This window comes from Aedes aegypti, chromosome 1 (assembly GCF_002204515.2).
Source record: "Aedes aegypti strain LVP_AGWG chromosome 1, AaegL5.0 Primary Assembly, whole genome shotgun sequence".
NCBI classification, from domain to species: Eukaryota; Metazoa; Arthropoda; class Insecta; order Diptera; family Culicidae; genus Aedes; species Aedes aegypti.
This window is the reverse complement of record NC_035107.1, coordinates 291179766-291205636: the sequence shown is the minus strand read 5'-3', so window position 1 is coordinate 291205636 and position 25871 is coordinate 291179766. Positions and strand designations below refer to the sequence as shown.

At 39.3% G+C, this 25871-nt stretch overlaps 1 protein-coding gene across 2 annotated transcripts in view; it reads right to left on the bottom strand.

Moving 5' to 3' along the window:
* The window catches only part of LOC5577649, an 85584-nt gene that overhangs the window by 27733 nt on the left and 31980 nt on the right, over positions 1 to 25871 (bottom strand). For both annotated transcript variants that reach the window (XM_021838135.1, XM_021838136.1), the window contains exon 5: positions 10952 to 11068. In XM_021838135.1, coding sequence (XP_021693827.1) covers positions 10952 to 11068 — 117 coding nt within the window. The remainder of the gene's footprint in view (positions 1 to 10951; positions 11069 to 25871) is intronic.

The window sequence follows — 25871 nt, the reverse complement described above, 5'->3', positions numbered from 1 at the left end:
TCGAAGGTAATCCCGACCAGAATTCGGAGAAAATCCTGACCAGGATTCGAAGAGAGTGCCGGCCTTGATTCGAAGGAAATCTTGACCGTGATTCGAAAGGAATCTAGTCCAGGATTCGAAGGGAATGCTGACCAGGATTCGAAGGGAATGCTGACCACGTTTCGAAGAGAATCCTTACCAGGATTAGAAGAGAATCCTGGCAGGAATTCGAAGATAATCTTGACCAGGCTTCAAAAAGAATACTGACAAGGATACGAACAGAATCCTGACTGATTCAAAGAGAATCCTGACCAGGATTCGAGGGAAATCTTGACCAGGATTCAAAGAGAATCCTGACCAGGATTCGGAGAGAATCCTAACCAGGATTTGAAAAGAATCCTGACCAGGATTCAAAGAGCATTCTGACCAGGTTCGCAAAAAATCCTGAACAAGATTCGAAGAGAATCCTGACCAGAATTCGAAGAAAATCTTGACCAGGATTCAAAGAGAATACTGACTATGATACGAACTGAATCCTGACTGATTCAAAGACAATCCTGACCAGGATTCGAGGGAAATCTTGAACAGGATTCAAAGATAATCCTGACCAGGTTTCGGAGAGAATCCTGACTAGGATTTGGAGAGAATCCTGACCACGATTCAAAGAGAATTCTGACCATGTTCGCAAAAAATCCTAAACAAGATTCGAAGAGAATACTGACCAGGATTCGAAGAGAATGCTGAACAGGATTCGAAGAGAATTCTTACCAGGATTGGAAGAGAATCCTGACCAGAATTCGTAGAAAATCTTGACCAGGCTTCGAAGAGAATACTGACAAGGAAACGAACAAAATCCTGACTGATTCAAAGAGTATCCTGACCAGAATTCAAAGAGACCTCAAAGAGAATCCTGACCAGGATTCAAAGAGAATTCTAACCAGGTTCGCAAAAAATCCTGAACAAGATTCGAAGAGAATCCTGACCAGAATTCGAAGAAAATCTTGACCAGGATTCAAAGAGAATACTGACAAGGATACGAAAAGAATTCTGACTGATTCAAAGACAATCCTGACCAGGATTCGAGGGAAATCTTGACCAGGATTCAAAGAGAATCCTGACCAGGATTCGGAGAGAATCCTAACCAGGATTTGGAGAGAATCCTGACCAGGATTCGGAGAGAATCCTGACCAGGATTCAAAGAGAATTCTGACCAGGTTCGCAAAAAATCCTGAACATGATTCGAAGAGAATCCTGACCAGGATTAGGAGAGAATCCTGACCAGGATTCGAAGAGAATTCTGACCAGGTTCGAAAAAAATCCTGAACAAGATCCGAAGAGAATCCTGACCGGGATTCGAAGAGAATGCTGAACAGGATTCGAAGAGAGTTCTTACCAGGATTGGAAGAGAATCCTGACCAGAATTCGTAGAAAATCTTGACCAGGATTCAAAGAGAATACTGACAAGGAAACGAACAAAATCCTGACTGATTCAAAGAGAATCCTGACCAGGATTCAAAGAGAATCCTGACCAGGATTCCAAGAAAATCTTGACAAGAATTCGAAGAAAATATTGACCAGAATTCGAAGAGGATTTTGACCAGGATTCGAAGAGATTCCCGACCTGGATTCAAAGAGAATCCTGACCAGGATTCGAAAAAAATATTGACCAGGATTCGGAGAGGATTCTGATCAGGATTCGAAGAGGATTCTGACCAGGATTCGAAAAGAATCTCGAACAGGATACAGGAAGAGGATTCGAAGAGAATTTCGAAGATGATTCGAAGAGAATCCTGACCAGGATTCGAAGAAAATCCCAACCAGGATTCGAAAAGAATCCTAAGCAGTATTCGAAAAGAATCCTGACCAGGATTCGTAAAGAATCCAGAACAAGATTCTAATAGAACTCTGACCAGGATTTGAAGAGAATCCTGCCTAAGATTCGAAGAGAATCCTGATCAGCATTTGGAGAGAATTCTGAGCAGGATTCTGGGAGATCTCTTAGAGAATTCTGATCAGATTTTGGAAAAAAAAAATCGTTCAAAGAATTCTAAAAGAATCCTGGGTAGTATTCGGAAACAATTCTGAGTGGTATTTAAAAAGAAGCCTGAGTAATATTTATTTGCAGAATTCGGAGATAATTTTGAACAAGAACCCTTATCAGGATTCAAAGCAGGACAGGATTTGAAAAGACTCCTGAGCAGGATTCAAATACAATGGAATAAATGGTTAGAATGGTTCTATTGCAATTTTGCTCGAACGCGAGTACGACAGCTGCCTAAGCCATGACGTCAAAATCATCATAGGAGATCTAAACGCTCAGGTTAGCCAGGAGAAGGAGTTCAAACCGACTATTGGAAAGTTCAGTGCCCACCGGCTGACGAACGAAAACGGCTTACGACTATTATTATTATTATTATCTTTATTATCGAGACTTTCAGCCGGAGGCTGGTTCGTCTCCATTAGGACTAATTGATTTCGCCGTCTCCAAGAATATGGCCATACTTCCAGCATAGCCTTCCATACTGATAAACCTGGAGATCACCACAGCAGACACGTTCTGATTGATGGACGGCACTTCTCCGACATTATCGACGTCAGGACCTATCGTGGCGCTAACATCGACTCTGACCACTATCTGGTGATGGTTAAACTGCGCCCAAAACTCTCCGTCGTTAACTACGTACGGTACCGACGGCCGCTCCGGTATGGCCTAGAACGGCTTAAGAAACCGGATGCTGCACCTCGAAGCTGCATTACCGGAAGAGGGTGAGCTGGATGAAGCCCCTCTTGAGGTATGTTGGCGAACAGTGAAAGCAGCCATCAACAATGCAGCTGAGAGCAACGTCGGGTACGTGGAACGGAACGATTGGTTCGACGAGGAATGCAAACAGATTCTGGTGGAGAATAATGCAGCGCGAGCGGTCATGCTGCAGCAAGAGACCCGGCAGAACGTGGAACGTTATAGACGGGAACGGCAACAGCAGACCCGCCTCTTTTGCGAGAAAAAACGCCGCCTGGAGGAGACAGAGTGCGAGAAGAAGGAACAGCTGTGGTGGTCTCAAGAAACACGTAAGATTTATCAGAAGCTCAACGCACCCCGCAACTGCTTCGTGCAGCGAGCCGAGAAGTGCAGGAATGAGGATGAGAGCATCTCGATGGACGAACGTGAGGTAATCGAAAGGTGGAAGCAGCGCTTCGACGAACACCTGAATGGCGCTGTGAGCGCAGGCAATGAAGGTCGTGACGACAGAGAAAGTGTCTTCGTCAACACTGTGGAAGATTGAAATCAACCAGCTTACCTCCCCCATTTACCAGCTCAAGAACAATAAAGCTGCTGGTAAGGATGGTATCGGAGCTGAACTCTTAAAAATGGGCCGGGAGAGGCTGCTCATTTGTCTGAACCCGGCTGATAGGCATAATCTGGGAAATAGAACCGCTGCCGAAAGAATGGAAGGAAGGGGTAACATGCACAAGGGTTAACAAGTTAGAGTGTGGGAGGTTATAAACCCGGCTTTATTGAAGGCTCATCGACAAACGAACCAGATCTTGACTGTACGGTAAATCCTCCAAAAATGTTCTGAATTACAGGTCCCAACGCGTCACGGTTTCATCAATATCAAGGCGGCATACGGTAGTATCGACCACTTAGAGCTATGGAAAATCATGGAACAGTTTTCCAGGGACGATCACTAGACTAGATAAGAGCAGCGATGGAAGGTGTGCAAATTGTGTTAAGATTTCGGTCGAGCATTACAGTTCGTTTGAATCCCGCCGGGGACTACGATAAGGTGATGGACTTTCGTGCCCTTTGTTCAATATTGGGCTAGAAGGTGCTAGAAGGGAGAGTCAGGCTTAACAGCCGTGGTACGATTTTCACGAGATCCAGTTAATTTTTTTGCTTCACGGATGATATGGACATTGTCGGTCGAAAGGTGGCAGACCTGTACACCCACCTGAAACGCGGGGCAGCAAAAATTCGATTGATAATGAATGCGCTCAAAACAAAGTACATGCTAATAGGTGGATCCAAGCGTGACAGAGCTCGTCCAGGCAGCAGTGTTACGATTGACGGGGATACGTTAGTTGTGGTTGACGAGTTCGTCTACCTTGGATCCTTGCTGACGGCTGATAATAACGTCAGCCCTGAAATACGGAAGCGCATCAACAGAGGAAGTCGGGTCAACTATGGCCTCCAAAACAAGCTGCGGTCGTTTTTCGATTCCCGAGGAGTACTTGCAAGCACTTGGAGTCTTCGAACGTTGGGTGCTTAGGATAATCTTTAGTAGTGTATGGCGCAGAAGGATGAACGACGAGCTCGCCCGTCTCTACGGCGAAGCAAGTAAAAAGAATGTGGCCAAAGCTGGAAGGATACGATGGGCAGAGCATGTTGCAAGAATGCCGGACACCAACCCTGCAAAGATGGTGTTTGTGTGAATAGCAACGAGAAAGATGAGCGGATCAAGTGCATACCGATGAAGCCATTCCTCTTGCTGCTTCGGTTTTTCGCCTTTGCGCCATTCAGGTGTTCATTGTAGTACTGCTTCGAACTTTCAATCACTTTGCGTTCTTCCGGCAAGATGCCTACCGTCCTTACACGACACATGTTCGCTTGCGGCACAAATCTTTTGCTTTATTTCATATAATTATATGCGTAGATTGTGTTTTGTGTACAACAATATCGAATATAATCAGTTCTCATGTCTAATTCCAGTTTGTTGTGACCCAACGGAATCTGCAATAACTTCGGAACTGTTAGGTGAATCTTGAAAATTGCAATAAATCTGAATCGGATGGAATTGACTTTGAAAAAAAATGGCATCAAAATGAGTTTTCAAAAGCTGATTAAAAAAGTTGAAACCCTCAATATCATACGCTGGGTACGCAAAGGTTAACCATCAACATCCAAGAATCGAACATCGAAAGCAAATTTAAACGCACCGCGCGCGAGCTTTTGATGTGGTGCAGTAAACTGCACAAAGCCTGCCAAGTGAGAGGCAGCCATTTCTAATTTCAATTAGCCAAACTTGTTCCACTTTATGACAGGGCGATTTGGCTGGCAGCCAGCCGTATATGCATAGAAAAGCGCCGAATTGGCGTAGCTTTTTTCTTTCTCTTTCCCGCAATCCGATTTTGGAAAAGCGCGGAGGACGGGCAGAGTGCGTGTATGTTGCAAATTACTGTGATGTAGTCGTCGTCACTGAGTACCGATGTTGTTGCACACACATTACACGGGAACAAGTGCAAATTGAACCGGACTGATAGGTGAATTTATGCAGTCGGGTTCATAGTTTGCAAAACAGAATCCATAATTGAATGGAAATGAATCAATTAGGATCCGCTTTGGGTGCCAATCAATAATTTATGGTTGGTTGTTGTGCCGGCATTCGATGTAACGAAATTCGATCCGAACTAGTGGTGCTGAGGATAGTGTATTGTTCAGCATACTAATTATGAAATTAAAAAAAAAATATCATCACGTTTAGAAAGAAAATGCTATATAAATTGGGTGATGTGCTAATATCCATCGTATTAAGCATTGATCAGTGAGAACTGCAATTTTCCCAGTATTGCAGTGAATTATTCTGATACAAACCGATGCCAAACATTTTTTTTTCTCAAAACGGCTTTAGCACTGTACAGTAAGATTTTGATAAATCTTGATCTGTTTTTGCCGTATTCTCAATCCGTCGTATCGTTTTCATTTCTGTCGTAATCAGTTTCCAGATTCGTCTCACAACGCACGGCTCACTGTGATATAGTGAAAACACAACATATCAACGCTATAATAAAATGTTTTACTAGAATATATAGATCTATGGGCATCTCCCTCCATTCTTTCAGCATGATGAAATATACTTATATCCTTTAAAGTTCATTGATCGTCATCAAAATTCAACGCAAACATATGAACGCAATTCCTTTCGACCGTACATTTATGGCATTTGCTCACAGTGCAGCGAAAACAACACAATCAAAGGAACCGTGTTTTTACGCCGAGCATCGCGCACACATTGATGCGCATAAGCTTTATGTTTCTCAGTACGACGGATTGAACTTTGTTTACATTCTTAATTTTACGTGGTCGTTGAGGAAATTTCTTACAATTTCGTGAATTATAGATCTTTGACGGCGTGTGATTGGAATAAAATCTTTCAGTGAAAAAGTACAGACAGGTCTCGTATAAGACGCTGTCGCCCACATTCCTCATACCGCAATTAGTAGTTTATAATGATGGATGTTTATAATATGGAATTTTGAGTGGGAATCGAATAGATAGAATTTTGATCGAATCTTGGAAAAAATCCTACTCATGATTCAGAAATATTGTAGAGCAGCACATAGAAAAATGCAGAGGATTTGGAGATAATCGAATCTGGAATCAAAGTAAATCCTGAGCAACAAAGAGTAACCAGGGTCCTAAAAAACATGAGCAGGATTTTAATAGAACCATGTTCCCAATGCGAAACAAATCCTAAGTTGAATTCGGAGAGAATCCTGAAGAAGATCCGAAGAAAATCTTGAGCAGGATTCAGAAAATACCCTGATAAAGAAGTGATAGTAGGGAAAGTTCGAATTCTGATATAGTTTTTTCGATGTTTTGCGTTCAAAAAGTTTTGTGTCAGCACTTTTTCAAATTCAAACGGATGTTGCTAGAACAGTGCCTTCAGAACGAGAACGATTATAAGTTCTTTTTTCCTGTAGAAGGTGTAATTAACACCGAAATGTTCGAAGCAAGAAAAATATTAATCGTTTGATTGCTTTGGTGACTGCGAAGCCGAGAAATTCCCCAGTGATCTGATCCAGCATAGCATATGTAGAAAATTATGAACGTTATTTGGATATTTAGAGAGAAATTATGCTCAAGTTTTTTTTCGAGCCTGTCTAGGATTCTTTCTTAATCCTGTTGTTCTTTTCCTTCAAAAACTTTCTTCCACATCTTGCTCATTATACTCTCCGAATCCCGTTCAGGTTTCTCTCTGAATTCCATTCCGGATTCTCTTCAGTTTTGATAAGAGTTCTCTCAGAATTTCGCTCATGTTTTTTTTTTCGAATTTGGCTCAGGATTGTCTTTCTAAATCCTGTCCAAAAGAATCCTGCTTCGAATCCTGATAAGGTTTCTGTTGGAATCTTGGTCAGAATTCTCTGCAAATTCTGCAAATAATATACATCAATAATATAGAGGCAGGATTCTCTTTTGATCCTGGTCAGGATTCTCTTTTGATCCTGGTCAGGACTCTCTTCAATTATTGGTCAAGATTATCTTCGAATCTTGGTCAGGATTCTCTTCGAATCCTGGTCAGGATTCTCTTCGAATCCTGGTCAGGATTCTCTTCGAATCCTGGTCAAGATTCTCTTCGAATCCTGGTCAGGATTCTCTTCGAATCCTGGTCAGAATTCCTTCGAATCTCTTCGAATCATAGTCAGGATTATCTTCGAAACTTTGTCAGGATTCTCTTTCGAATCTTGGTCAGGATTCTAATCGAATCTTGGTCAGGATTTTCTTTGAATCCTGGTCAGGACTATCTTCAAATACTGGTCAGGATTCCCATCGAATCTTGGTCAGGATTCTCTTCGAATTCAGGTCAGGATTCTCTTCGAATCCAGGTCAGGATTATCTTCGAATCATGGTCAGGATTCTTTTCGAATACTGGTCAGGATTCTCTTAGATTCTTGGTCAGGATTATCTTAGAATCTTGGTCTCTTCGAGTCCTGGTCCTGGATGGGATTCTCTTCGAATCCTGGATGCGATTCTCTTTGAATCCTGGTCAGGATTCTCTTCGAATCAAGGTCAGGATTCTCTTTATATCCTGGTCAGAATTCTCTTCGAATCATGGTCAGAATTCCTTCGAATCTCTTCGAATCATAGTCAGGATTATCTTCAAATCTTTGTCAGGATTCTCTTTCGAATCTTGGTCAGGATTCTAATCGAATCTTGGTCAGGATTTTCTTTGAATCCTGGTCAGGACTTTCTTCAAATACTGGTCAGGATTCTCATCGAATCTTGGTCGGATTCTCATCGAATCTTGGTCAGGATTCTCTTCGAATTCAGGTCAGGATTCTCTTCGAATCCAGGTCAGGATTATCTTCGAATCATGGTCAGGATTCTTTTCGAACACTGGTCAGGATTCTCTTAGAATCTTGGTCAGGATTATCTTAGAATCTTGGTCAGAATTCTCTACGAATCCTGGTCAGGAGTTTCTTCGAATCGAGGTCAGGATTATCTTCGAATCTTGGTCAGGATTGTCATCGAAACTTGGTCAGGATTCTCTTCGATTACTGGCCAGGATTCTCTTCGAATGTTGGTAAGGATTTCCTTCGAATCCTGGTTAGGATTATCTTCGAATCTTGGTCAGAATTCTCTTCGAATCCTGGTTAGGATTATCTTCGAATCCTGTTTAGGATTATCTTCGAATCCTGGTTAGGATTCTCATGGAATCTTGGCCAGGATTCTCTTCGAACACTGGTCAGAATTCTCTTCGAGTTTTGATAAGAATTCTCTTCGAATCCTGGTCAGGATTCTCATCAAATCTTGGTCAGGATCTTCTTCGAATCTTGGTCAGGATTCTCATCGAATCTTGGTCAGGATTTTCTTCGAATCATGGTCAGGACTATCTTCAAATACTGGTTAGGATTCTCTTCGAACCTTGGTCAGGATTCTCTTCGAATCCTGGTCAGGATTATCTTCGAATTATGGTCAGAATTCTCTTTGAATCTTGGTCAGGATTTTCATCGAATTTTGGCCAGGATTCTCGTCGAATCTTGGTCAGGATTCTCTTCGAATCCAGGTCAGGATTATCTTCGAATCATGGTCAGAATTCTCTTTGAATCATGGTCAGGATTCTCATCAAATCTTGGTCAGCATTCTCTTCGAATTTTGGTCAGGATTCTCTTAGAATCTTGGTCAGGATTCTCATCGAATATTGGTCAGGATTTTATTCGAATCCTGGTCAGGACTATCTTCAAATACTGGTCAGGATTCTCATCGAATCTTGGTCAGGATTCTCTTCGAATCCTGGTTAGGATTATCTTCGAATCCTGGTTAGGATTCTCATGGAATCTTGGCCAGGATTCTCTTTGAATCCTGGTCAGAATTCTCTTCGAGTTTTGGTAAGAATTCTCTTCGAATCCTGGTAAGGAGGAGCGTATATTTTGACCCATAACGCGGGTAGTTCACCTTTTCGTGGTGCGTTATGGGGTAAAGATCTACCAGTGAACCCTAGTCCTGACTGCTTCAAAAGAAGAGAACAGGATATTATAGTAATCAAAGGAACACTTTTAGTCCTTGTTACATTTTAAACCTTGTTGAAAGTGACAAGTCTCGGTTTTCCCAGTTGCCGAGAATGATCTTGAGACAAGGAAAAAAAAATGAGCCGAATTCAACAATTTGTTTTCTAATTTTTTATTTATTTCGTTCTCTAGTTTGAAGAAGTAAGGACTAGGATTCTGATGCATGGACAATATCAGTGTAATTTCTTGGCTTTATCGAGGGATCCAATTTTGCCTGATAAAGGGGCGCGCCTGTGGAGAGTGCATGCACCACACTCTTCGAAGGGTAGGAACCTTTCAGTTAGAATCCTTACCTGTGATCAAGTTAGGAATTACAACTGTAAGAAAACCGAATGCTTTATCACTTCTCGATAGTGACAAAGTAAAACGACATGCACTACACAAAGGACACGGGATATACTACAATAGATCAAATATTGGTCGCAGTGGTTTATGTTCCGAACAGAAAAAAAAAGGAGGAGCGTAAAATGCTGCGAACAATGCTCGGCGGTAAGAAAGAAAACGGCATCTGGCAGAGTCGTATGAATCATGAGTTTTGCCAAGTATATATAGAAATTTATATTGTCACGGCAGCCTGCGTTGGGCTGGTCAGGTGGAACAAATGCCGGAAGAACGACAAGCAAAAAATAATATTCAATAGAGAATCCGGACGAGGCCGTCAGTTGAAGAGGACTTAAGGTGAAGATGAATGGAAGCCAAACCTCAAATTTTCAAGAGCACAAATCTAGAGAACCAAACATTCGTTTAAGCTGAAAACTTAATCGATTGGTCACTAGATGGTGGTGACAAAATCGATTGAGTTTTCAGCTCAAACGGGTGTTCAGTTCTCAAGATTTGTGCTCTTGAAAATTTAAAGTTTGGTTTCGATTCATCTTCACCTTAAAGGCACTTAACGTTCAGGGCGACTGAAAGCGATTGGCACAGGACCGGGCCCAGCATGCGCTACTGAATTGGATCCCAGCATCTAGAAAGACGAAAAAGTTAGAAGGGTACGTTGGGCGGGGCACGTTGAGAGAGTGCCGAACAATAATCTCGCAAAAAGATGCGCAATAAGCTGGGTTGTTCGACCAAAAATTGAGCAGGATCTTGGAATTGAAGAACAAACGAGGAACTGAAGGGAGGCAGCCATCGACCGAGTTTATTGGCGTGGCGTAGTTGTGATACCCACAAACGTAAAGTAAGTGGGACAGATATGTTCTGGGAGCCCAGAGGAAGGCAGTCATTTCAAAAATGTTAAAAAAGCTGTTCATGGGACACCTCTAACATAATAATTCGTCAAATATTGAATGGAAATGCTCATTCCATAGTTCAAAGACCTTCCAGGATTGGCCTTGGTAACCGATTATGTTCCGAATATTCCACATCGATGAACTTTTATGTATGAAAATATCGAATATAACCAGTTCACAAGTGAAATGATTTGACACATAGTATTTTAGCAGGTTTTGGACCCAACGGAATTCAAAATAACTCCGAAACCGTTAGATGAAACGTGACCCTTGAAGAATTGTACAAGTCTGGACCGAATGCCATTTTCTTAACCGAAACCTTCTGTTTAGAACAATTTGTAGATCTTGAGAACTTATCTTGATATAGATTTTTATCAAGATAAGTTCTCAAGATCTAAAAATTGTTCTAAACAGAAGGTTTCGGTTTGTATTGCGGCTATGTGTAGTGTACTTACCCGCCAGTGGACACTTGATGGGCTCGGGGTTGATCTTGAACATACTGTAGAGTAGTGCATCGCCAGGGATCTGTTCGCAAAGGTAGTGCAACGTTTCGCGTCCCTTGCATCCCATACCTGGAAAATTGGTGGTTTGATGGAAACAAAGGGTGAAGAACAATCGGTTAGCATAATTTGAAATGATTCGAGGCCTTATCGACGAGAGCGTAACCAAAATACCAAACACAAAAATTGCTTTGAGGAACAAGAACTTCACCGTTCACCGTTGGCGTTGGCTGTAATCTATGGGTATTAAAGCTTCTGCACAGAACACACACACAACACACAATTGCGCTACATCTATATGGTTATAAGCTGTAAGGTTGGTGGTAAGCATGTGTACATAGATATGATAGATATTTATAGATAGCTAGGCTAGATAGATAGAACAGTGCCAAACAGTCTGTGATGCGCTAGCTGAATTATTCGTGCTCCTTTGAGCGTTTTCCTAATTGATTTGCAGCCCCGGTTGGTATGGAGCACACATCAACTACACAATCTAGATGCACACCACACACAGCGCTGGATGTCCTGGATTTGCGTCCGTCTGTATGTGCGATTTAGGGTGGTTCGAAGTATCGTATTTGCTGAACTCCGCCTATTCTATTCTAGGTCAAATTATGAGTGCCCTCCTAAAATTTGAACTCATTTTATCTTGTGAGGTCTCAGTTTTCATCCTAATGGGTTCAAATTTTGGGAGGGCACTCAGAATTTGACCTAGAGTCGAATGAGCGGTGTGGAGTACAAACGATATTTTGAACCGCCCTAATGTGCGTGTGTGTATTGAATAATTCAACTAGCAGCAACCACCGGGACACCGAGCTCAAGCAAGTACGAAATGACTAAAACGAAATATGCACTTGGTTGGTTATTCGGATGCTGGACACCCCTGGTCGATATCAGTCACGCACGGTCACGTTCGAGAGCATCCTAAAAGATCGAATGGTTTTCTTCGCAAGCATCACACTGTTCTATGTTGTTCGGTAGGAAAATGTAGGAAAATTGGCAAATTTTCGTCAGCCGTCTTCACGTTGTTTCGGGTTGACCGGAAAATAAAGCACTCACATTGGCATTCCAACAGACAAAAAAATGAATCGGATACACAGAAACGAGACAGAGACACAATAGACAGAGAGAGATAGACAGCACATGGTAGCAAAAGACTCAAGAGAAATAATCACGTTGATAGTTCCCAAATCATATTTACGTTTTAGTCATTTAATGCTTTTTTGTTGGGAGGTCACAGAAAAACTAAGGGAGCTGAGGGGGGAACGAAACGAACAGGAACTAATATAGACACAATATACCCAAAAACTAAAAACATACGACTAATTAGAAGAGATTAGTGGGGGAGAGGATTAGCAAAATCGGTGTACCATATGATTAACTATTGAAGCGTTGTATGTGTTTGCGACGGGAACTGTTCTCGTATAGGGAAGGCCGGTTTTTTTTTTGCACATCGCGTAAGCTATGAAATCTGATGGATTATTTTTAACACACACCGAAGAGTGTCAAATCACTGCTAAAATTTTCAAAGATTGTATGTATCATCATGATTTGCAGGCGATTATAGTTACTTTAAGCACATCGATGCACGTGCAAGTCACTCCGTAAAATGAGCCTATCAAATCATTCGGCACAGTGACTCGCATGTGCTCGACGAGGAAATTTAAACTTCATAAACGTGATTCACTTGCTTTTTATGATTTATGATCTTCAAGCAGAAATGCTGGTAGAATGAGAAAAAAAATTGATTTATTTTAAAAAGATCCAAATTTATTCGTAATCAGCAAAAATACAGTATACATGAGTCCATCTACGGTAGTCGACAAGTTTCCGTTGAAATTCGACAGCCTTCAGCATTCACAACACGAGCGATCAAACGAACATACGAAAGAAAAATGTCAAATGGATGCTGCTGACCACAATTTTGTCAACTTTCACATTTTAAATCTTTTTGAATGTTTTACCATCAAGATATATCTTAAATCTAACTTCTACAACACAAACAAATTTTTGAAATTTGAAGGAATTTAAGTAATCACGTATGGTGAAATAGGGAACCACTATGTCCATAACTGGTACACCTACCCTATTCTAGTTGTTAATGATCGGACATTTCTGATTAATTAAAATGTCATCGTGTCAGACGACATTGTTTCCACAGTTTTTGTTTTTTTTTTCGATGTTCATTCTACCGCTTGTACTGTATGTATGAAGTTACGATAGCGGATGAGTGTTGAGATCAGTTGACTGCTGACCATGAACACGATACAAACTTCACGAAAAATATCGATTTTTTACAGTATTGGTCATGCACAGGGTTGGGAAAAAATCTGAAATTCACTCTACAGTAGCCAAGCAAAGCCAATCACAGTCAGCGAAGCCCCTCGCTGCTGTAGGCAAAATGCCTCGAAAATAGCAAAACACCCGTTGCTAAGGGCAACCCAGAATTACTGTAGAAAAATGTTCTATTTCCCGCTGCATTTCCCGCATTTAGAGCCTTCAATGACACTCATGATTTAGAAAATTCGTGCACCCAACATAGGCTACTTGATGAGATTCACGTTTTTAAACTACTGTACTGGGAGAGCCACGTGATTTTCGCAACAATTCAAGCCTACTACTATTACCATTCCCAGCACTGGTTTACTATGATAGTTTCTTAAACAGCTTTTCAAATCATGTTCGTCCCACATTCCTATGAATCAATGATGCCTTTAACCTTCCAGTCGTCGCGCGGTTTGCCACCGTCAGAACCACCGCGCTGCTGTTGTGAACAAAAAACGAGCTTTTTTCAACTATGTTGTACAAAATACACCAGCGCGACGAATGAAGTGTTAATATCAACTCATAACTTTTATTGATTAAAAATTTTCAGTTGGATATCACCTTATCCAATAGCTCACACGGCATTAACGAGCCCATGTTCCGAATGATCATTCAGTTTTAATTTTTTTGAACTTATTACTAGAAGTTTTTAAACATTCTAGCTATTCCGAGGTGTTTCAGAGCTCGGACCTCAAGTTACGTTGCAAGATCAGTCAGGTTTGTTGAACGTTTTGTTATGAACAAGTTAGAATAATTTTGAGATATCTGAGATCATCAGAACCGTCCGAGGATTCAGGACTCAATAAGCATAATAAGACAAGACAATCTCAATCATATTGAATGGGCCTTCGGGAAGTTCCACAGATTTAATTAGATAATATGGAATGTGCTACGTTATTCCAACATACTCCGAGTTCAGGATGTAAGATCTGATTTTATTTTAAAAACGTACGATCAACAGGTTCAATATATCTTTCTATATAATCAGCAGACATTATGAAATGCTCTGGCAGGTTTTAAGTTTCACTGCAATGTGAACCTTCCAATCTGTTGTGTACTTATGACTAAAGCACAATGCTTCTAGGGGCCAAAATTCATGATCAAAATTTGGTTTTGGTCCTGAAAACTTAGTTTCAGAGGTACGGTCTCTTCAGAGAAGTTGTTCGGGATGTAGAAACCCTTCTAAGAAAGTATGTTTTTGTGATGAATCCACCTAGTAGTATGATAGATTTTTTCTTTTTTTAAAACGTGGAGGTACACCAATGGTGTCTTGGGCAAAATTGCAGATAATTTCACAAGGTACTTGAAAATTTGCTGAACACATTTTAGCTCTATTTATTGAATTTGAAGAGAATCAACATCCTCTTTCAACTAGTTTTGTAATCATATATTTTCTGGGTATTTTTGATGTTCTAAAAAGGTGATGGAATCGATAAAATACGCATTTAGAATTCATCAGAACTGTATCTATTATATTTTCGAAGTTTTTTGATGTTTTATGGCGAAAATCGACTATTTTACATTAATCCCAAGTGAAAATAGGGGCATCATTTTTAGCTTGCATATAAAAGAGTAACTCATCAGCCATCAAATCCGTGGTACTTAACACTGGGCACTATTTCCTTGACCGCAATGTTTAAAAATTGAAATTATGCAGCTTTTATACCGCGTATTTGTTTCCATCGATTAATATAGCAATTTTTCAACCAATTCCTCCATTGATTGCTCCTAAGGACTGCCACCAGGAAAATTCCATGAATTCTTGCACGGATTTCTCCATGTACGTTTCCGGAATATACCATACCATAAATCCTCCAGAAATTAATTCTCTAGGAATCCCTGTAGGAATTTTTCGAAAAAAAAACCTCTTAGAATATCTACATTGATTGCTTCAAGAATTCCTTCAGGGATTACTTGAAAAGTTTGTTTTGCGTTTTCACTAGGAATTTTGCTCCAAAAACTTCTGATTTGATCCCTTAACGAAATCTTTAGAGGAATCCCTGTAGCATTATTGAATTAAATCTTAAAAGAGCTTCTGTATAAGATGCAATATATGTATGAATAACTGTAAGAATCCATGTAGGAAGAATCTTGGAAGGAGTTTTTGAAGGAATTCCTAGCAGCCATCCCGGAAAAATTACTTGACAAATCCTTGGAAAAATATCCAAAGGTTTTCTGGGAGCAATATCTGGAGGGATACCTAGAAGAATCGCAGAGCGATGCAGCCAACCCTGGAGGAATTTCAGGAAGAAGTCAGGGTTCCAAATCACATCACACTCACTCTTTCATATTAAAATAGATCCTCCATTCACAATTTTCAGCGAAAAGCTGCCTTGCGAAAATAGGCAAAGTAAAGCGAAAATATATTTTCGCACACTTGCACAGCTGTGAGAAGTGTTTTCTCTTTCTCCTATCTATGGAAACCTTTTCCTGTTTCCATCGCTGCTTTTGTCAAGTTGATATGGATAACTGGAATCAATTTTTGTATATCCGAATAGTGATAATTCTCGGGAAAAATGGAAGGGCCCGAAATGTAATAAATAGGCAAAAATATCCCCAGAGTAGAATGTGAATCGTTTGTCTTTCAGTATCTATCTACGTAAGGAAGTGAAAACACATTCTCTTTTCATGCTAAAAAATCGTAAATTTTCCATCTTGATACGAAAATTCAGAACCCTGGAAGAAGTCCATTAGAAACCTATAGAAGTATTATGGAATTCATGGAGGACCACTGCAAGTGCAAAAAGAAATCCTATCAGGATCTTTTGGAGGAATCTTCGGAAGAACTTCTGGAAAAATCCAAAGTGGAAATTCTAGAGGGTAATAGGGAAGGTAGCTTGAAAAAATCCAGGCAGAATCCGGAAGAAATCCCAGAGGTGTCCCGCAAGCAGCTTCTGGAGATATTTTTGAAGCAATACTTGAAGTACTAACCGGTCGAATCATTCCAAAGATTGTTGAATCTCTGAAGAAATCTCTGGTGGAATATTGCTTAGAGAAATTTCGTGAAGAATTCATGTGATAGTATTACTGACCAGCATGGAAAACAATCACTCGATTATTGCGTTCTCCTCACTCACTTCTACACGCAGTTGAGAGTGAGGTTGCCGTTCCTCCAACCAAGCTGAGTGTTTTAATTTCTAATTTGCCTTCTACTTCTTCGGTGAGCTGCAAGTTCACTACCGATCTCGTGTGCGGAAGGCATTGAATGGCATTTGTGTTTGAGTGCTGATGAGCGTTCACTGAATAATAGTATATCCGGCGGAATGATTCAGTGAGTGGCAATCCGTTCATTCAGCTGAATGCATTCAAAGATTGAATGCTGAACGCATTCTTTCGTGTCTCTCAGTAACGAGCGGGTTGGTTCTCACTCCACTTCGTATGTCTTTTGATTTTCGGTTTATATCAATCGTTTTAGGTTCGTCGTGCTCTCACCCTAGTTGTGTTCGGCTGTGAGTGAATTTTTCCACGCTTGATTACTGGAGGAATTCCTTTTCAATACTCTGCATAAATTTCATTCATGTAGGAAGTTTCTGTAGAATTCAGAATGGATTCAAGGAAGGACTCAGCTCGAAATTTCTGAAAAATCCTTGGAGAAATGTGTGAAAGAAATCCTGGATGAATCTCTGGAGAAATTCTTAAGTGAATTAGAAAGGCTGTATTGTAGGAATCCTTGAAAGCATTCCTGGAAGCACCTATGTGGATGTTTCGTTAATCAAGGTGCTCTGAGGCGTCTCGTTAAGCAAGTGCTTCATCAACATTTCCTTCACTTATGCCAAGTTACGGTTAAGATGGTCGTGGCTGGGAATAGTAATGTTCATGATTTTGGAATACTTGTTTAAGAATAGATCGAGGTTTACTACCCAACCTTGATTCTAGAAGATTTTCTGAAAAATCTGAGGTGGAATAACTGAATAAATACGTGGGGAATTTCTGAAGGAATTTGTGTTGGAAAGGCCTAAAGAAATTAAGGCCCAGATAACCTTAGTGGCAAATGCGCAGCTATTCAGCATGACCTTGCCCATTGAGGATCTTTTCGGGTATGGATACTTTTAGGACATGGAGTACCTTCGTGCTTGCCATGTAAACAGGCGTGACAGAAAAATCGATTGTGAAACCACATACTTAAGATGTAGTAGTTAGTCAGACATGAGTGAAGCAACGATTGCATTAAAAACTTATTCGGCTTCCGAGTACGCTAGTTGCTTTGAACGCTTTTAATTTGCCCCCCGCTAAGTTGCACATCGTTCAAATTAAAAATGGTTCAAACGTCATTTAGCTCATGGAACGCAATGAAGCGAAATGAAACGTTGTCAAACGGGATGCAGAATCAAAACAAAACAGCCAAACGTTTTTTTCGTTGTGCGTAGGGTAACTAGGAGTTCAAATTAAAACAAGTAATCCTGATGGTTTGGAAGGGGGTATCGTTAAAATTAGCGGGGGTGCAGGGTATACCTATTGGGAAGAAGCACTGGTTTGAACCTATCTAACATATTTTTTAAATAGGGAGCAGGTCATTAGGTCGTATGCCGTTAGGCCAAAAGCCGTTAGGCCTAATACCGTTAGGCTGAATGTCGTTAGGCCGAATACCGTTAGGCCGAAAGGGTCGTTAAGCCATAACAGTCGTTAGGCCGGAATAACATTTGACCATTTACTACTATGTAAATGATTAATGTGTATCAGTGTTTTTTCCTTACCTTAATCAATGGCTTATGCAAATTAAAAATTGATTCGGAGACTTCTAGGAAATGCAAATCATTATGACCTACCCTTGTGAGTTACCATTCGACTTCACGGTGCATTAGAATTATCTGCCGTTTTCAGCCATAGGACCCTTTCGGCCAAACGGGCTAGAACTTATTTAAATTAGTGGGGGTGCATGGTATACCTATTGGGAAGAAGCACCGGTTTTAACCTATCTATCATATTTTTCAATTATGTACTGCGAATACGCCAAATGGATGAAAAATGTCGGAGATAAACAGAAACATTTCTTTGTTTTACATCAACTTTTGTATTGGCCACTACAGAACTAGTTTTGAGCACAATTTCAATAAAAGATCTTCAATTGGCCAACTACATTGACTTTTACGCGAGTATGATTCTACTTTGTCTTACTGTTTCAAGTAGAATTGAGTTTTTTTTTAATTTTTCATACAAAATGGTCATGTTTAACGAATTAGATCCTACTTAAAGAACGATTTGAATGAAATTTTCACTGTTATTTAGACATCAATTCAACAAATTTTTTGAGTGATTTTTCCAATAACGAGTTGAGAAGTAATAACGGTTCGACTAAAATGAATTTATTGGCAAATGTTTATAATTGACATAACTTAAAGCATAAAAGGAATAGCTTCATGGCATCTTCGATAATCCTGTACATTTAGACATGATGAACAAGTTTGCTGAAGTCCAGTATCCAATTTTCAGATAAATTGTTATTAATTTATGCCAAAAATTACACTTCAGTCAATCCGTTATAATTTTTGAACTCGTGATTCAAAAATTTGCTTAAAAAACATATGTTTTAGTTATATCTGATATGCTGTGAAAATTTCATTTAAATCGGTTCATTATGAACTGCAATCTGGGCTACCAAAGATGATCATTTTGTTTGAAAAATTGGAAAGAATACAAATGCATTGTCCAATACTGAATTCGATTGAAAAATAATATTAAATTATTTTTCTATATAGTTTCTATAGTGCATCGTTGAACTCAAAAATGCCGTTTGATTTGTAAGTGACACCATCAATGCAATATTTTCTTGTCATTAGCAGCATCTAAAGGAAAATGGCCTCTTTAATTTTCAATGGCAAACCTATTGCCTTTCCAATTACCCTATTTAACATCTTTGTGAAGTGTAAGAAGTATTGTGATATTATGAGTATAATGTTTTATGAATGGTCATTTTGTTAGATGGATAATTGCGATTAAATTTCAATCGATTATCAAATCATCCTTTCAGTCTACAACATTTTTAAACCAAAAAATTCAATATTCATGGAAGTCAGGATCATAAGACACTCAGCAATCTTAAGACCATTTCAAAATCATGCAATCCAGTGTCTATTCATCAGTATTAATTGCCCCAAAACCGTCCTAAATGGGCCACAATACATACAATCAATCAAATTTCATAGCTTTTTTCCGATTAGAACAAGCCGTTCACCACCGAGAACCGTCCCCGAACCCTGACGGGATTGAAGCGTGCGTGCATTTGCCATCATCGTACGTTTGTTCGCGCGGAGCGTCCTTAAAACGGTAACCCAATTCCACTAGCAAGCAGCCACTACCAAACATCACTACCACGCTTCTCCACTAGAACACAGCAAATCTTCTACTGCCCATGTTCTCATAGTCAACGTAAGCGCCATCGACAAACTCGGAAATTAATCTAAGTAAATGGATTGCCAAGAAGAATCTAATAATATGTTTGCCGAATCTCGGTAAATAATTAAAAAGATCTCGATAAACCTGCTATCGAGATTTCGGTAATTATTTTGCTGACATCTCGGTAACGGTAAAGGTATTGAAAATTACCAAATTTTCAGCTGTTGGGTTTCGAATCGATTTTCTAAGGTCGGAGAAATAATTTAATTTATTTGCTATTTGGTATGATTTAATGACAATATTCTTAAATCTTCGGTGGCGCTTACGTCGCCTATGCGAACATGGACAGTCTACAACTGAAAGAATGCCAGCCGCCATAAGGTACTCAAAAAACCAAGGTGGGTGCGTTTAGTTTGATGAGGGTGCGCGCGTTTCTAGTTATCCACTCCCAGCAATCGGGAAAGTTTGCCATAATTTTCTTAAACTTTCGATCACCGCGCGATTTCTGTGTGAACCGATCATCGCCTAATTGTCCCTTTTGGGTCCGAATTCGATTGTTGTTGCCCTACCACCGGGAAAAATTGACTTTTCGATGGAGGGGGATGAGGAAGGAGGTGAGAGAAATATTCTCATTTTCCGGAGGTGGGAGGAAATGGGAACGTTTTAATTCGCGTTTGAAAACTGTGTCACGTGATTGCTCGCTGCTCGGTCCTGTTTCGGTCGCTTTGCTTGTTTGCTATTTTGCGCTTGCTGCAGGTCGTGACGATGTCTGATTATTGATTTTCTGTTTTGGTTACTCGCAATAATGATAAAAAGAAGAACGGGGGAAAAATGGAAACTAATGTAGAGATGAAAAGTGGTAAATGGAAATGGTTTTTGATAAGAAAACTGAGGCTCTAATGAAATGAATGTGTTATTTGAAGGAAGGAAAAGGAAAATGAGTCATACGGTCATTCCAACTCTGCTACACGAGTATAAAAGCTGAACCAGAGTGTGTAATAGATATACTGTTAGGGCGGGTAATCTTTTATATGGAAAACGCTAATTTGAAGGAATTCAAGCAGATCAAAGTTTTTTCTGTTCCATTTGAGGCTCCCAACAACTGTGCAATATTTGGGCTCGATCGGTTTTGTTTAGAGTGTGCGCATCGCGATTGAAATTTGTATGGGAATTTATGTGAGAAAACCTGCTTTTTGTCTTTATTGCACCCAATTTTTGTAAGCCCTTTGCACAAAATACACTTAAGTGTACTTTGGCATGTGTCCAATAACTTTTCCGAAGAAGTGAAGATAATTTATTCTTTAAATATGTTAAATTTATAGTTCTGTAATATGATTGTAATAAGCAAAATATCATATATATTTTTCTTCCAACACTGCACTGCACAGGGAAGTAAATTTTTAAACATTAAATCTCATTTAAGTTCTTCACATGTTTGATCTTGTTTATTAACAATGATCAAGATATTAACAATGAGAAAACAGACGAGAGTTAATGAAAAAGATGATTTATCTTAGTGCTCATCAGTGTTGCCAACACAAGTTATTTAAGCAATATATGTTGAACCACCAATATTTGGAGTGGTGATATTTTGATAAAACTGGGAGCTTAGACTACATAATTGTACAAAAATTGTACGATATTTGCCAGAAAACTATTCACCAGAATGACTTCTGCTAGAAAACTATTCGCCAGAATGCACCATTTATCAGAAAAATATTTGCCAGAATATACCACACACCAGAAAGTACCATTCTCTAGAATTGTTTTTCTCCTAAATTTTGATCGATAAAACTGGAGTGAAATATGCGTGAATACGGATATAATCAACTTTAACCCCAGCTCACGTTTTCAAAAGTACTAAATGGAAGAAATAGATAGTCAACTTGTCTATGCATCACTACCTTCCATGCATAATAAGTTATTGAAAATACTGTTGAGTTTTCCTTATTTCTGATTATACGTTCTTACCGTCTGTTCATTCTATGTAATTCAAGTGACTACAGTTATTGATTGAATACTGTTCATTGCCAGTTATTAGGTGAGCTTTTATATCACACAATCATAATACAGTGAAAACAGCCTTTCATATGTTATCCAATATCCATTTCGTAAGATTTTGCGTATATAATGCTCGCGATTTTGAAATTTTAAAATATTCTTGAAATTCACGATTTTTCGCTCACATATTTTCTCTAGAGTTACGATGGAGGATAAGCAGCGACGGGATTTGAACCAATAATATTGCTAAAATCAACCGCACGCCAACCATTCTACCACATCAACTCGACGAAAGAAGAGGATAATTGGGTGCATGAGAGCAACTGCTGCTCATGGAGATGGGAACAGGAGAAGATCTCCATGAATAGGAGAAAGAGACAGCATGTTTTTCGCAGCTTTGAAGGTTATCGAAAACAAATTTTCGCTTTGCTTTGTTCACGGATAACATCGAAAGGCCGAAAATATGTTGTGAGCGAGAAACCCATTTTCGTGGGAGTGAGTGAGCACTCGGAACCCCGATTTTTGGCGTTTGTCTATCACTAACGCTACTCACCCTGAATGAAATTTTTTTGTTTTGATTAAGGTATTGAATCTTATGATAAATGCTGTCGACCGTGATGACTAACTTCTTTCTGAAGTTTTATCGGCTCTATCCTGTTTGCCTCTTTCAAGGGTTTGGAGGCAGCGTTTAGCGACCATCTAGAATTGGTGGTAAAATGAACAGGAGTGGTAAAATGAACACCGTGCTTTTTACCGAGAAAAAACAAATTTCGATGAATTTTTAGCACACACGGACGATTTAGAGCATAAATCTGAGCGTTCGAGTTGATACGTAGGTCAATTGAAGTGAAAATATCAACAAAAACTAAGATTTTAGAAAACCACGCTTGAAAATTAGAACTGACGTAACTTTTAGCTCGGAAGACTTGAGGTTTTTCAGTGAGGTGAATATCGTTATGATATGATGTCAAATCTGATACCTTTAGAATTCTTTTTGAATGGGTTACAATCATTAATGGATGTATTTTCGGTGGGGCAACAAAAATTTTCAGAAATATTTGTTTTGCTCACGTTTTTTGCATGGTGTTCGTTTTACCACCAACCGCTGTTCATTTTACCCACATAGTGCAGGTAAAATGAACATTTGCATCGCTTTTTGATAGCGATGAAAATATGTGAAAATTCAGCTATTTTAGTCTGCATCTATGTCGCTGCTATAGATTACATCCCTATTTTTGATGTTATGCGATAGAACTATACAAATTTCTCGTTTTTCTATCAGAAACAAGATGATTTCCTTAAGGTGTTCATTTTACCACCCCTTCCCCTATCATTCTAGGTGGCTCTCACTGTATTCTGAAACGTTACGCTTTACGCTTTTCCATAGAAGCTCTACGCGATAATCGCCCGCGCGCGGTTGCTTTTGCCTCTCCTTTCCTAAGAAGGCGGAATATACACCGAAACGTCGGAGAAGTAGAAGCAAAACTCGTTTTGGCTGTTTAAAGGCTGATAGTACCAATAAAACTTCAGGGAGAGATTGAACTTAATTACGAAACTAGTGGTCCCGGAAAGCTTCGTTTAATTAATTTCGTTTCAAGCTTTTCCGTGACATACATACACCCTTTCGTTTTTACTTATATAACCATTACCGAAATATCCTAAAAGGATTCACGAAACCTTGCTCCTTAGGCTAAATGGAGTCTCCATAAGACTCAGTACATTTTGAAATGAATCGAAGAATATATTCTCACAATGTTTGATAGGTTTTTTTGCAATAAAAATATATTGCAGATGCAAATTTAACTGATTTGAAACCAGACTTACGAAAATAGTCTAGGAAATGGTCCATTCTGGCAAATGGTACTTTGTGTCAGATTTCCCTCTGGTGGATGGTTTTCTGGCAAATATGGCATAATAAAAAAAAAACAGATTTCCCATATAATAACCCGTACAAATGTTAAAACCAATGCACACATCGTAGACGAAATAAATCGCGCCCAAATTTTTCTCAGTTGTGTTGGGACCCAAATGGATCCAAAAAAAAAAAAACCTTAATCTGGAAGAAAATATTCCCGATTACCCACACTAATATACTGTATAATTACTATCAACGGTAATGAACAGAAAACAAACAAAAATGATGCTGCATTATTCATCGGAACAAAGACGTGTGTGTGTGTGTGCGTTGCTGTCCAGTTACTGGCAATTTTCCTCTATTTTCCTACTGTATAAGGCGCAATAGCAAATTTAACTAGAATTTTGTTCGAATCTGATTGCCTCTTAACTTTTGATCGCTTGCTCTCGTTTCATGTACTCTCTCAAATTAGGAACGTTCCCTTCTGTGACAGTTTACTTTTTTTTCCATCGATAGTTTTTCGTTAGTGCAACAATACCATTCAAGTGTACTAGTAGCCGAAATACAGAGGAAAAGGAAGTGGAAAATTCTTGTTCTTGCACTCTCGGGAAAAATATAACTATATGTAAGTCAAAATATATATTTGAAATAAAAAACGGAAAATCGTTTCGCTCTCTACATAAACGTATGGCAAACTGGCTATTATATGCACAAAAAAAAGAAAGAAGAAGAGGAAGGCAGTCGGGCGAACCCATCCCAACAAACGAAGGCAGTTTGGTAGCATTTTACAGATTCCTGCTCTCTTCTGGATTGGATTCCGGTCGGTGCACCACACATTGACTCACTCTCGCTCGCACTCGGGACCGAATACTGGTTTTCTGTTTAGCGCTTTTTGCGCGATTATTTCGCTCGGCGGCGCCTTATCTCATCACACGCTCATAATTGAATTAGTGTGCCCGAAAGATGATATCGGATATCGCCGGAGCAGAGACACTCGGAGCCTGCTGCTGCCGCCCGATTTTCCCGGATTTTGTTTGCTCTTCTTTTTGTTTGTTTTCCTTTATCGTTACAGTTTTTTTTTGTTCTCTTGTTAAAATGACACCAAAAATAATATAGAAACAGACAAGAACAAAACACACGTAAATTAAATTTTTAAAATGTAAGACAGGGTGACAACCTAAATTAGATTCGTTTCCAGTCGTTTGGTTCTATTTTTATCGCTGCCGGTTGCTGTTGCTGCTGCTGCTGTTGCTTCCGATTTGGGTCCTTTGTCTTTGTGCAATGCGGAAGATGATTTAGTTTTTACTTATGCATATCGACTGGTTTCCAGTCGGTACGACAGATAATGGAAATTTGGATATGTGTCCCCAGAGGTGCAGCACTGAAATTTCACTGATTTGTGGTACTCATGATTCAAATGTTTGGAGGTTATCGAATTACCGTTTTGTCTCAAATTCCGAACAGACTCATATTCCGAAAACTCAGTTTTTGTATGGCGTTTTGGTTGAAATGTTTCGCTAAAATATGTCACCAAATAACAAAGAAATAATAGTCAATTGCAATTCAATTTGAACGTCTCTAATATAATTTATACCACAAGAGTAATGATGATTCTCTAGTTTGAGACCAATAGAACAAGCTCAGATAAATTTATTTGCTGAATTATTCATTTGAATACTATTTATTCATGCTGTTTTCATCAAGGTGTTCGGAATATGAGGCAGAATGAACACAGTGTTCGGCATTTGAATCAAAATGTTGTTCCATACTTCAACGTGAAAACAATACTTAAACTAATCAAATCAACATTATTATCGGTACACCCAACAGCTATCGATTAGAATTTGAGAAGAAATAAAATTTTTCACAAATACCAGCCAATTTATGCCAATCAGATGCATTCGAAGTTACTGTTGGTCTTAAGTGTTCGGCATATCAGTCAAAACGGTATTTGGGTAAAGTTTCATAATTGAATTTGAATACCGTGTTAACTCATATTTTGAACACTTAAGGTCAGCAGTGTCTTCATATAAATTTGATAGGAAAACTGTTGGCTGTGCCGTTAAAATGTTTATTTAAACTTTTTTAGTATTGTTTTTATATCTGAACTAGTTTTACTGACCTCCAACTAGAAAATCATCACTACTCTGGAGGTATAAAATAGATTGGATTTTTTTTAGGAAATTTTCAATTCTTTCAGAAAAGCTTACAGGATTTTCTAGATGGTTTCATGTTATTTCAGAAACTGATTACCAGTGATCAGTAATTACCAGTGAGCAGTGAGAGTGAGTTCGCCACTTTTCACATTTCTGCTGAACTGGAACACAAACAAAACCAAACGCTCCAGAGCGTCAGAGCGCT